This window comes from Macaca mulatta, chromosome 2 (assembly GCF_049350105.2).
Source record: "Macaca mulatta isolate MMU2019108-1 chromosome 2, T2T-MMU8v2.0, whole genome shotgun sequence".
In the NCBI taxonomy this organism is placed as follows: domain Eukaryota; kingdom Metazoa; phylum Chordata; class Mammalia; order Primates; family Cercopithecidae; genus Macaca; species Macaca mulatta.
Window position 1 is genome coordinate 102,311,374 of NC_133407.1, and position 12,568 is coordinate 102,323,941.

Sequence of the window (12,568 nt, forward strand, 5' to 3'; positions counted from 1 at the left end):
ACAAATAGGTGAATGGATGGATGATGGAAGGATGGAAGGATGGATGGATGGATGATAGATGGATAGATGGAAGGACCCACAGGTATATGGGAAGATGATGGAAGAATGGATGGATGATGGATGGATGGATGGAAGGATGAGCAGGTAAACAGATAGATGATGGAAGGATGAATGGATGGGTGGATGGACAGGTGAATGGATGGATAGACGGGTGAATAGATGGATGAGAAAAGGATGGATGAATGATGGATGGATGGATGGATGGATGGATGGATGGACAGATGGATGGATGGATGGATGAACAGGTAAATAGATGATGGAAGGATGAATGGATGGGTGGATGGACAGAGAGTGAACAGCACAGGGGTCCTCCTGCATCCCTTGCCACTCACCTGGATGTACAGGTCCACCAGCTCGCTCTGCTGCAGGCTGTAATAGATCTTCCCTGCTTGCAGCCAGGCACGCGCCTCCTTCTCTTTCTTCTGAAGATCAATGAAAATCCCCAGACTTCATTTAGTGTAGTCCAGAGTGGATTTGTAGGCCCTGGAATCAGACACAGGTGTCAGAACAAGGGCTTTCATCCTCCTGGAACCAGTCTGCCTCCTCCTGTGGGTCTGGTGACAGATGAATCTGGAATGTGCGGACTGGGAACGGCCCTCTTGTGTGTGCAGTGTTCTGCCCTTCCCAAGCTGCTAGGAGGGCCAGGGTGAACACACACAGCATGGAAAAGATGAAGGACATCCTTCTGAGGGAATTGAGCATCATGCTGCCCTGTAGCAGGAGGAGTGTGCTAGTCCATCTCCCCTGCCTCCCAGACATGGCCTGTGTCTTCTCCACACGCACCAGGAGCCGTTAGTGTTCAGAGGCTATCTGGGCCGATGGTTCTCAAGGTGTGCAGGTATCACAGTCACCCGGAGGCCTGTCCCTATAGCTTGCTGGCCCTGCCCACAGAGCTTCCGGCTCCACAGGCCTGGGGCAGGCCCTAGAACTCCCACTTGCCACAGGCTCCTAGGTGACATAGATGCTGCTCTGCTGGTCCAGGGACTACACTTTGAGAAGCATGGCTCTAGCACACTGGCCCATTTTCCTTCTGTGAACCTGAGACCAAGACTGGAGCCAGTCTCCCAGGTCCCCATGGAATCTGGCTCCTTCCCTGCTCTCTCAGTAAGTCCGACACTCGAGGGGGTGTGACTGCAGCAATGTCACTGGGCCCTGTGGGTGGGGTGGCCAGGGCCATGGTTACCCCACCAGGTCAGGATGCTTGGGGGAAGCCGAGTAGGCCACATATGGGATGTGAGACCTTGAAACCCTGCCCCAGGGAAGCAGGTGACACAACTGGCTCTGTCTTCTGTGGGAGAGAAGCCACAGGTGGCTGCTGTGGTCACATTTAAGGGGACAGATGAAGGCCAGGAGTGAAGATTCAGGGCAGGCAGAGGTCAGATGACAAAAGCCACCATAGTAGGAAGAACAGCCCAGAGTGCACGTACTGCCTCTGCTGGGGTGGAGATGACCTTTGACCCAACAAGGGAGGCTCAAGCTGGGACTCACGGGCCAGCAGCAGCCCTGGAACGACCCCAGGCCCACCAGCTCAAAGCATCTGATGCCAAGGAACCAAATGATCAAAAGGAGAGGGGCTGCTAGGGTCCTGGGCCAGCTTTCTTGTGCCCCCCTCCCTGCCCTGCCCGTCCCCACCTCCACCACCGCAAAGCCAGCCCTTACCGCTCGGTACCCAGGGACAGGTAGAGCTGACTGATGGTCTCCAGGGGCTGCCCCTCCAGCACCTTGTCGGCCACCTTGCGGGCCAGGGAGAGCTGGAGCTCATGGTAGATGACACACTGGGCCTCGCTGGGCATGACGGTGCCGTAGAAGTAGCACAGCCGCTGGACGGCCCACAGCTGGCCTGGGCAGAAGACAAAATGGAAGATGTTAGTCTCCCAGCGTCGAAGCGAGGCTGGCTGGGCTCGGAGGCCCCTGCGCCATGCTTGCCTCTTTCACACCTCTGTGAGCCTGGGCCCCATAGGTGGGGAGACTGAGCACAGACAGGCCATGCACCCATTTCAGGACAGATTCCGAACACACAGTCACATGGGCACACCTTGGTGCAGATGCTCATGGTAGAGGCCGGCCTTCTTTACAACTCCCAGGGCCGAGGTCCTGGCCAGGCTCGGCCCCTGCACCAGGCCATCTATTTCTGCTTCACAAAGCCTCTCTGGCCAGGACCACGGCCGCCTTCAGCCTGAGCTGATGAGGCCAGGGGCACAAGTAGCCCCTGTCGCAGATGGAACCCTGAGAGAGCAAAGCCAAGCGTCATGTCTGCCACATACGGCATCATGTTGGGGGAACGGGGTTCAAAGCTGGGCCCTGGCGGTGGAAAGCTTCTGATTTTCTAGTGCCAGAAACATTCCGGAGATTAACACAAGAAACCAGGTACGCCGAATGGACATCTGTTACACACACCACCCAACAACAGCTGAATACACAGTCCTCTCGAGCACCCATGGGACATTCCCCATGACAGACCATGTGCCAGGCCACAAAATGAGCCTCAGTGAATGGAGAAGGTCTGAGACCAAAGCAGAGGTGTTCTTCAGCTGTACTGGCATGAAACTGGAAATCAACAGTGAAGGAAATGTGACAAATTCAAAAATATGTGGAAATTACACACTCCTAAACAACCAGTGAGTCAAAGAGACCATCAGGGAAACTGAAAACTAATTTGAGAAGAATGCAAACAAATGCACAGCCCGGGCCAGCGCGGTGGCTCACGCCTGTCATCCCAGCACTGTGGGAGGCCGAGGCGGGAGGATCGCTTGAGTCCAGGAGTTTGAGAACAGCCTGGGAAACATGGTGAAATCCCGTCTCTATAAAAAAATAAAATATAAAAATTAGCCGGGTAGGGTGGTGCACGTCTGTAATCCCAGCTACTCGGGAGGCTGAGGCATGAGAATGGCTTGAACCTGGGTAGAAGTTGCAGTGAGCCAAGATTGCACCACTGCACCCCACCCTGGGCAATAGAGCAAAACTCTGTCTTTAAAAAAAAAAAAATAGCACAGTGTACCAAAAATTCCAAGATGCAGCTAAGGCAGTGCTGAAAGGGAAATTTATAACTGTAAATGTCTACATTCAAAGAAAGAAGAAAAATCTCAAATCAAAAACCTAACCTTCCACCTTGAGAAACTAGAAAAAGAATGAACTAAACCCAAAGCAAATAAAAGGAAGAAAATAATAAACATGAGAGTGGAAATGGGAAGTAAAAATACAGAGAATGGAAAAACAAAAGAGATAATCAACAGAACCAAAAGTGGGTTTTTTGAAAATAATAACAAAATTGACAAATCTTTCACCAGACTGACCAAGAAAAGAAAGAGGGACACAAATGACTGAAATCAGAGACTGAGCACCATGGCTCACGCCTGTCATCCCAGCGCTTTGTGAGGCCGAGGTGGAAGGATCACTGAGGCCAGCATTCAAGACCAGCCTGGGGGAACATGATGAGACCCCATCTCTAATAAAAAGAAATAAATAAAAAATTAAAAACCCAAGTTTCTAAAATGAGAAATGAAAGAGGAAACATTATTGCCAACCTGACAGAAATAAAAGGATTCCATGAAAACACTACGAACAACTCTACACCAACAAATCAGACCATCTAGACACAACAGCCAAACTCCTAAAATGACACAAACTACCAAAAATGACTCAAAAATGACCCCAAGTAAGCATGTGGGGTATCAGCCCCGCCCTCGGTCTCCTCGACCGTTCAGCGCAGGGTGGGGAGATAGGGAAGCATGATCCCTGTTCCCTGGCCTGCATTTCCAAGTCTGAATCCCCCAGCACCCTGGGGAGGGCCTCGTAGGAGGAGGTGCCACAGGCTATTGTGCCAGGAGCCACGGGAGGCTGCAGTGGGGGTTGGGGCGCTGGATTCCTGGAGGGTCTCCTTCCAGTCAAAGAATGCCCCTGGGGAAGAAGCCTGGGTCTGAACCTCCCAACCCTCCTTGGGCAGATGTGTGGGACCGGGGCCCCTTCACACGGTCCTTCCCAAAATCTCATCCCTCCTAGGGCCAGGAGTGGGTGCCAGGCCTGTGCTGGGAAATGGGCAGATTTGGCCACAGCCCCTGGGGCTCTGGTCCAGGCCACAGGAGGCAGCTCTGAGTGGTCTCACGATGCCATGACAAAGCGCTGCAAGGCAGAGGGGACCCACAACAGTATCCCTTGTCTCGGCCATTTCCCTGGACTCAACTTCCTCATCTATCCTCTGCGGCCTAGATTTCGGACAGCCCTGCCCACCTACTGTCCATTCACTGCTCAGTCTGCAGTGACTATTGGATAGCACTCCATGGCTCCCCAGTGCTCTTGGGGAAAAGGCCAAGCCACAGCCTGAGGCCCCAGGCCCTGCTTAGCTCTCCAGAAGAGCTTCTCACCATCCAGCACCCAACCCACGCACTCCTAACTCTGCACCTCCCTGCATAAGCCCTGCTCACTCACCCCCGCTCACACCCCACTTATCCCCGCTCACACTTCTGCTCACTCACCCCAATCACACCTCCGCTCACTCACCCCCACTCACTCATCTCCACTCACACTCCCGCTCACTCACCCCATCACACCTCCGCTCACTCACCCCCACTCATCTCCACTCACACTCCCGCTCACTCACCCCCATCACACCTCCGCTCACTCACCCCCACTCAGTCATCCCCGCTCACACTCCTGCTCACTCACCCCCATCACACCTCCACTCACTCACCCCCACTCACTCATCTCCACTCACACTCCCGCTCACTCATCCCCACTCACTCACCACCGCACCCCACTCATCCCAGCTCACACTCCTGCTCACTCACTCCCATCACACCTCTGCTCACTCACCCCCACTCACTCATCCCTGCTCACTCACCCCCATCACACCTCCGCTCACTCACCACCACTCACTCATCCCCGCTCACACTCCCGTTCGCTCACCCCCACTCACTCACCCCCACTCACTCACCCCCACTCAATCACCCCCACTCACTCACCGCCGCTCACACCCCCTTCATCCCCGCTCACTCACCCCCACTCGCTCACCCCTGCTCACACCCCACTCATTCCCGCTCACACTCCCACTCTCTCACCCCCATCACACCTCCACTCACTCACCCCCACTCACTCATCCCCGCTCACTCACCCCCACTCACTCACCACCACTCACCCCCACTAGCTTATCCCTGGTCCTTCACACAGGCTACACCACCAGCCCCTCCCCCACCACCTATTACTTGACTAAATCCTCTCAACCCTCTGGTCCCAGACTAAGAGTCTTCCCTAACCCGGGGCCAAGTGCTGCCCCGCCATCACGCCACTCACCCTTTTGTGGCTTCTCTGGCCTAAAGCTCACATTCTCACGCTCAGTCCCTGCCACCCGAGGACCCCACAAGCCCCATTTATGGGTGGGGCCTGGCACACACTGCACAACGAGCTGCTTTTGCATGAACTGCTCTGCGGCTTTGGGCAATCACCCGCCCCATGTCCTCTGTGAAGTGGGATGACAGGTGCGCAGGCTGCCAACACACCAAGCAGATAACACGGGCACAAGAACCGGCGTTCAGGGCCTGGCTCATGGAGGGGCCCCAAGTCCCAGCTCAGCAGAGCCTGTCTTGATCCCAGGGTTATGGCTAGGGATTCCCAGCATGCAGGACTTTCCGTGCTCAAGGCAGCATGGTCCCTGGGCAAAGTGGGAAGAGCTGGCTGCCCCAGTAGGGCAGAGGGCCTGGCCCTGCGTGGGAACCGCCTGTCTCCAGGGCGCTTGCCAACATCTGCTGCTGGCCATGACTCAGCACTTTCGATGGTAGAAAAACCACCACTTGTTTCTGAATCACAAACCCCAGGTGTGCCCTGACGCGAGTGGCCCCGGAAGGCGCACAGGAGGAACCGGGGCACTCACTCTCCACAAGGCCCATCTCCACAGCGACCAGAAGGGCCCACTCATAGTAGCCCTTGCCCTGCTGGGCCGGACCCTGGTGGGTGCAGAGGTGGCCCAGCTGCAGGAGCACGTGGGTGAAGTCCCGGCCACACTCCCTGCAGGGCAGCCTCGAGAACAGCCTCACGGCCTCCAGGAGGTGGTGCTGGGCCAGCCTGCTGGCACCCGCGTGCAGACATAGGGTCCCGAAGTTGGCCAGCACCACTGCCTGGTTCCTCCGCTGGCCCAGGTCCTGAGCCACCCGCAGGGTACGGTAGTAGCCCTAGGCTGCCTGTCTCATCTGGCCCAGCAGGGCAAGGGCTACTATGCCTTCAGAGCCACGTCTCTCTCTTGTCATCTAACCCATTTAAACTCTCCTTTCAAACTATATGCCAGACCTAACCACTTCTCACCTTTCTCATCATTTCCAACCAGGTCCAGCCCTCATCAGAGCGCTCTGGGTTACTGCAAAAGCCTCCCAATCGCCAGGCACAGTGGCTCATGCTTGTAATCCCAGTACTTTGGTAGACCAAGGCAGGTGGATCATCAGAGGTCAGGAGTTCAAGACCAGCCTGGCCAACATGGTGAAACCCCTCTACTAAAAATACAAAAAATTAGCCAAGCATGGTGGTGGGTGCCTGTAATCCCAGCTATTCGGGAGGCTGAAGCAGGAGAATCACTTGAACACAGAAGGCAGAGGTTACAGTGAGCCGAGATCGTGCCATTGCACTCCAGCCTGGGTGACAAGAGCAAAACTCCATCTCAGAAGGTTTAAAAAAAAAAAAAAAAAAAAAGCCTCCCAACCTACCTCTCTCCTTCCACCTTTCACCCTGCCCTGCATTCTACCTTCCACTCTCAAACATTTCAGAAAAAAAAAAAAAATTATATCCACAGAGAGAGAAAGAGAAAGTGCAAATGGGGTAAAATGTTTGGGGAATCTGAGGGAAGAGTATATGGGAATTCTCTGTACTATTTTTGCAACTTTTCCATAAGTCTAGATTATTTTGAATTCAAGAGTTAAACAAAGAAAAAACAAAAACCAAAACAAAAACAAAACACTATCTCCCTTTGTGAATCCATCCTGTCTTTCCCCTGGCAACTGAAGGACACTCTCAACTAAGCACATCTATTTTTTCATGAACACTAAAAGAACCCTTGACTAGTTTTGACTTTCTGTGCTTGGCAGTAGAATTTCATATATATGTGTGTGTGTACATATATGTGTGTGGTGTGTGTGTATATACAGAAAGGGAGAAATATATATGTGTATATATATATAAATATATTGTAAATTTACAATGGTAATGTGTATACATATAAATATATGTGTGTGTGTAGATATATATAATACATACCCCATAGCCTGTCCTTAACCAGTTCTAAACTTAGTCGGAAAAACACATACCTAAGCAGAGAATTTCAAAATAATATGATGAACATTTTGATAGAGGGATGTGTTGCTATGGAACATGCTGCTAAGACACAAAACCTCCTAGATGGGGCAAAGAATGAACGAAGTTTTGCACCTATAGGCACCCCCTCTGATATCCCCTCAAACGTTTATATTTATATGCATTTGTTTCCCCCAGGACCCCCGTTTCATAAGGGTTAGTCCTAGAGCCTAGCAAGTTCCTACTACAGCTGGCACACATATGCCATTCAAGAAACAGTGGCTGAGTGAATGACGAGTTAAGAACCATTTGTCAGCCAGTGCTCAGTAATACAAAATGCACTGGTATGCAAATTATATTTTTGTTGAAAGCAAGGGCAGGATCACAAATTATCTTTCCAGAGAGAGCAAACCTCAAAAGCTTCTTTACCCTACTAAAGCACGTTATAAGAAGCTCCCCTTATATAAAAGAAAACCTCCTCATTCGTTATCAATGGCATGGAAACCTAATAAGCCTTCACCTCTGATGACATCTCTTCCATCCCCAGGGCTAGAAGAAGGAGGTTCCGGAAACCCTGGTAGTTGTGAAGGTGGCTCCCAGCTCTGACAGTCTTGAACCCTGTGGGTGCGGGGGTCACACAGCAGAAGAACAACAGAGGGAAGCATCATCAGGCTTTGAATATGTTTGAACCAGAGATGGCAAATAGGCTGCAGCCAACTGAAAACACCAGAGATTCATGGTGGCCACCTGAGGGGTTGTGCTCTTAAAAAACAAAAATTAAAATTAAAAATTAAAAAATTAAAAAAGGAAGGGGTCAAGAATCCATCAGGTCTGACTGAGATGTGTATCAGTGACTAACACCCCATATGGCAAAAGTACTCCGGTGCGCTTTGGGTACTCACAGCTTCAGCAGTATTCAAAGGCGTGTGCTTCCCTAAGACTAAGCCACGGGAATACCCCCAGCAACAATGCCAGGAGAAATGTCTAACATGGATTTGGCTAGAAATACAGTTGTCTTTAACAAATTAACACTGAATAAATCCTGACTTATTAGAGCCTGCGAGAATGACATTCTCAATGATAACAGTTATCACTACAATCTCCAAACATCTGCGATCCTGCGAGGAGGAACTGTGACAGCGCAGGCCACGTGTCCAGACTGCTTCCCAGACTGCCTGTTACAGAATAAAAGAAATGAAACCCCCCCTAAGAATGTCTTCACTCACATTTAGCCAGTTGTTCCTTTGTGTGCATCTCTGTGCTAAAATGGCCATTCTTCCCCACAGCCTGAAGTCATACGCTAAAATAAATGAGACTCACATGAAGCCAGAAATGTGCAGATGCCAAGGAAACCAACACAAACAAAATGGGCTGGAGAGTGTGGCCAGGAGGATGGTACTTCCCAGGAAGCAATTACTTCATCTCTGCCCATGAAGCAGGCAGCTGTCACTGTCCCCCAGGCCCACGCCAGCCACTCGAAGTAGGTTCTAACCAAACTACCTCCAACAATCAACATAAATACACCACACAATTGGCTTCTGAAAGGACACCTTGCAACCAACAAGAAACTGCTAGCACAACTTTGAAAAACTGTGCAACTAAAATCCTTGGAAAGGGATCAACACTGCCACATTTTGACTCAAATACTGTTTCGTGGTAGCACTGCAATAATTCACTGAAACAAAAGAATGAATGAGGAACATTATATAAATGAATATAAAAGAATGAATGAAGAATGAACATTATATAAATGAATGTTTATATAGGAATCAGAGGAAGCATGACTAATCATTTAAAGAAATAGGTCAAGAAACTGCTAGGTTCAGATGCTACCGTGAGACACTGTCAGGGCCTTAGGCAAATTCACTTCTCTTGGTCCTGTTTCTAGGTTCATCAAAAATCAGCTTCGGATTAGGGAATCTGTTGCTTTCCAATGCCTTCCTTCTGCGATTCCAGCCCAGATTTTAGGACTGCTCTCCCACTTGGTATATGAAAGCACTTTCTATGTATAATAGCAAGAGTACATTTCTGTGTTGAATGCGGTTTGGGACCTACTCTATGAGGCAGAATATCATCATATAATTTTAAGCATGACAACAAGACACATTCTAGATAAGGATAACACATAAGGCGTGGCCATACACCTGTGCGTGCCTGGCAGGGAGATGGGGAAGTCTCATTTAATGAAGCCGGGGTGCCTGTTGCACCTTAACATCCTCAGTCCACATCAAGTTCACAACGTCCTTCTGACATCAAACCACAGGTATCACATACTTTTCCATACTTTCCACCCAAGATTAAAATATGCAGAGCACCGTGATAAACACACCTCCATCCCCAGCATGTGGGCTCACATTCTGTAGAATTACATACTTTCGGGGCAAAATGGTGACCAGGTTGTAGCGGCAAGCAAGACTGGGCTCCGTGGGGACAGCAGGCCCTGCAGCAGCCATCACTCCTGTCGCCACAGTCTGATGCAGCTGCAGAGAAGCTGTGGCTGAGGCCATTCACTTTGTGAGAGAACCGCACAGGAGGGAAAAGGTAGGGAAGAGGGCAATGTCAGGCTTCTGAGCCCAAGCCAAGCCATCGCATCCCCTGTGACTTGCACATATATGCCCAGATGGCCTGAAGTAACTGAAGAATCACAAAAGAAGTGCAAATGCCCTGTCCCGCCTTAACTGATGACATTCCACCACAAAAGAAGTGAAAATGGCCGGTTCTTGCCTTAAGTGATGATATTATCTTGTGAAATTCCTTTTCCTGGCTCATCCTGGCTCAAAAAGCTCCCACACTGAGCACCTTGTGACCCCCACTCCTGCCCACCAGAGAACAACCCCCCTTTGACTGTAATTTTCCTTTACCTACCCAAATCCTATAAAACGGCCCCACCCTTATCTCCCTCCACTGACTCTCCTTTAGGACTCAGCCCGCCTGCACCCAGGTGATTAAAAAGCTTTATTGCTCACACAAAGCCTGTTTGGTGGTCTCTTCACACGGACATACATGACAGGCAGGTGCAGAGCCAGGGAAGGATCTGTGATGAGAACAGAAAGGAATGCGCCTCCCTGTACACACACTCGGATTTTATGACAATGTGGGTAGGGGGCTGAACTGGATGCCTGAGAACATTCCTCCAAGTTCCTTTGCTGATTTTCTAAATATTGGTGTAAAATCTGAATTCAGAAAATTTTTTTAAATCGCTTCAATCAACATCTTTGTCTGGTGCTCAGCATCAGGTCTACATGATTATCTAGAAAACCAACTTCAGTTCTAAGGCTCACGTCCTCCTACAGTGTCCCAGGGATTTTACAAGGGAACGCACCTCTCATTCGCATCAAGAACACACACAACTACCATTAAATAAATGCTTAATTTGCTTACACAATTTTTTAAACACCCAGATTTGAAATACAATAAAGAAGACAACTTTTTGATAGCTCTGCTTGCCAACTGGGAACTGCAGGTGGAGAAAATAACCTGCCATGATTTCTAACCAGTCAACCACCTGTCTTCCCTGGCTGCAGTAGGAGCAATCTTTCTGAGCTCAGGATGAAAAAGAACCCAGCTGGTTAAGGGACAGATAATCATCAGTTCTCAGCAGGCCTCCCAGGAATCCCCATGTGATACGTAGAAGTAAAAAGCTATCAATGACCAAGCATCTGGACGCTTATCCCACCTTGCCATCTGCTTCTCCTGCCATGCAAATATAAAATTAATAAGCCTGCTATTAGAGAACAGAGTTGGTGCTGCATCTGTCTTCCTAAAATTACGGATAATTACCAGCCCACAATGGCTTCTAATCAGATTTGAGTGGTCCCTTAGACAGGAAGCTAAAGTGCCTCAGCCCTAAACTGAGAAGAAAACAGAAACTGGAATGTTCTAGGTTTGATTTTTTCCCCCTTGTTCTAAAGTTGCTGTTCCCAAATCTCCTTCTACTGTCTTGTTTATAAAATGTATGAGAAACAGGGAAATTAAAAGACACTATAGAAATGGCCACTTTTTCTAGGTACAAACTTCGTTAACATGATTTTCAGTTGCTGGGCTTTTTCTCCACAAACTGTGAGCCTGGAGTACATTTTTCTCCCTCGTGGTTACACATTCAGAGTCAGGGAAAGTGGCTTTAGCAGTAAAGAGGGGAGTGCAGTGAGAAGTGACTGGGCACTGAGAAGGGCAGACAGGGACTCTACCTCGGTGTCCTGCAGCATTCCTGGGCCTCGGCCTTTACTTTTCTATCTGAACAAGGGATCTAAAGGCCCGTGATTCTAGGCCACGACAGCTCTTCATACACACATACGCAAATATCACACGCCTATGTGAAAAGCTGTGACACTTGGCTGATTCCCTGAAGAAGTTATCTTGTATCATTTCTACTCAAGTACTCCACCTCCTTCCAGACAAGTATCTGAGGATGATGGGCTATCCCACAGCAATGTGTGTAACCTCTCCTGCTTATGATCCCTGTTCACATAGCATTTTCCAAAAGCATTTGGTGTGAAGTGACAGAAGAAAGAAGAAGAAGGTTCTTTTAGCCCATTCATTCATTCATTCATTCATTCAACAAATATTGACTGACTACGTGCCAGGCACTGGTGATATAACAAGGAACATATATATTTTTGTAGGTAGAGACAGACAACCAAAAAGTATGTTAAAGAGTGATCAATGCGGTAGAGGAAAATACACCAGGAAACAGGAAAGAAGAATACCCCTAGCCACCCTACACTGGGGTGATGCCAGCGTTACAAAATGGAAACAGCGGCCTGGCACGGTGGCTCACACCTGTAATCTCAGCTCTTTGGGAGACTGACGCAGGCAGATCATCTGAGTTCAGGAGTTCAAGATCAGCCTGACCAATACGGCAAAACTCTGTCTCTACTAAAAACATAAAAATTAGCTGGAGGTGGTGGCACACACCTGTAATCCCAGTTACTCAGGAAGCTGAGGCACAAGAATCACTTGAACCTGGGAGGCAGAGGTTGGAGTGAGCCGAGGTCGCGCCACTGCACTCCAGCCTGGGTGACAGAGCAAGACTCTGTCTCAAAAACAGTAAAAATAAAAATAAAATGTAAACAGAGAATAAGATACCAAAAGAAAGAATGTGAACGATTAATTGTAACAAAAGCCTTTGTAAGCTGATACTTTCCTTCCTGGATCCTTGTACCTTACAAATGGAAAAAAACGGTGGGTAGGGGTAGCATCAAAATGATGGTGATGTTTTAAGATGGCTTTGGGTTTCAGA

General features: G+C 49.5%; 1 protein-coding gene across 2 annotated transcripts in view; it reads right to left on the reverse strand.

The window, feature by feature from the left end:
* The window catches only part of LOC144339523 (SH3 domain and tetratricopeptide repeat-containing protein 1-like), a 56,259-nt gene that overhangs the window by 8,445 nt on the left and 35,246 nt on the right, over positions 1-12,568 (reverse strand). Inside the window, exons 2-3 of one of the 2 annotated variants that reach the window (XM_077994200.1) lie at positions 1,730-1,900; positions 393-543 (exon numbers count right to left, since the gene is read on the reverse strand). In XM_077994200.1, coding sequence (XP_077850326.1) covers positions 393-543; positions 1,730-1,853 — 275 coding nt within the window. In that variant the 5' untranslated portion in view covers positions 1,854-1,900. Of the gene's footprint in view, positions 1-392; positions 544-1,719; positions 1,901-12,568 lie in introns of both variants that reach the window. The other variant, XM_077994201.1, reaches the window with a different exon arrangement.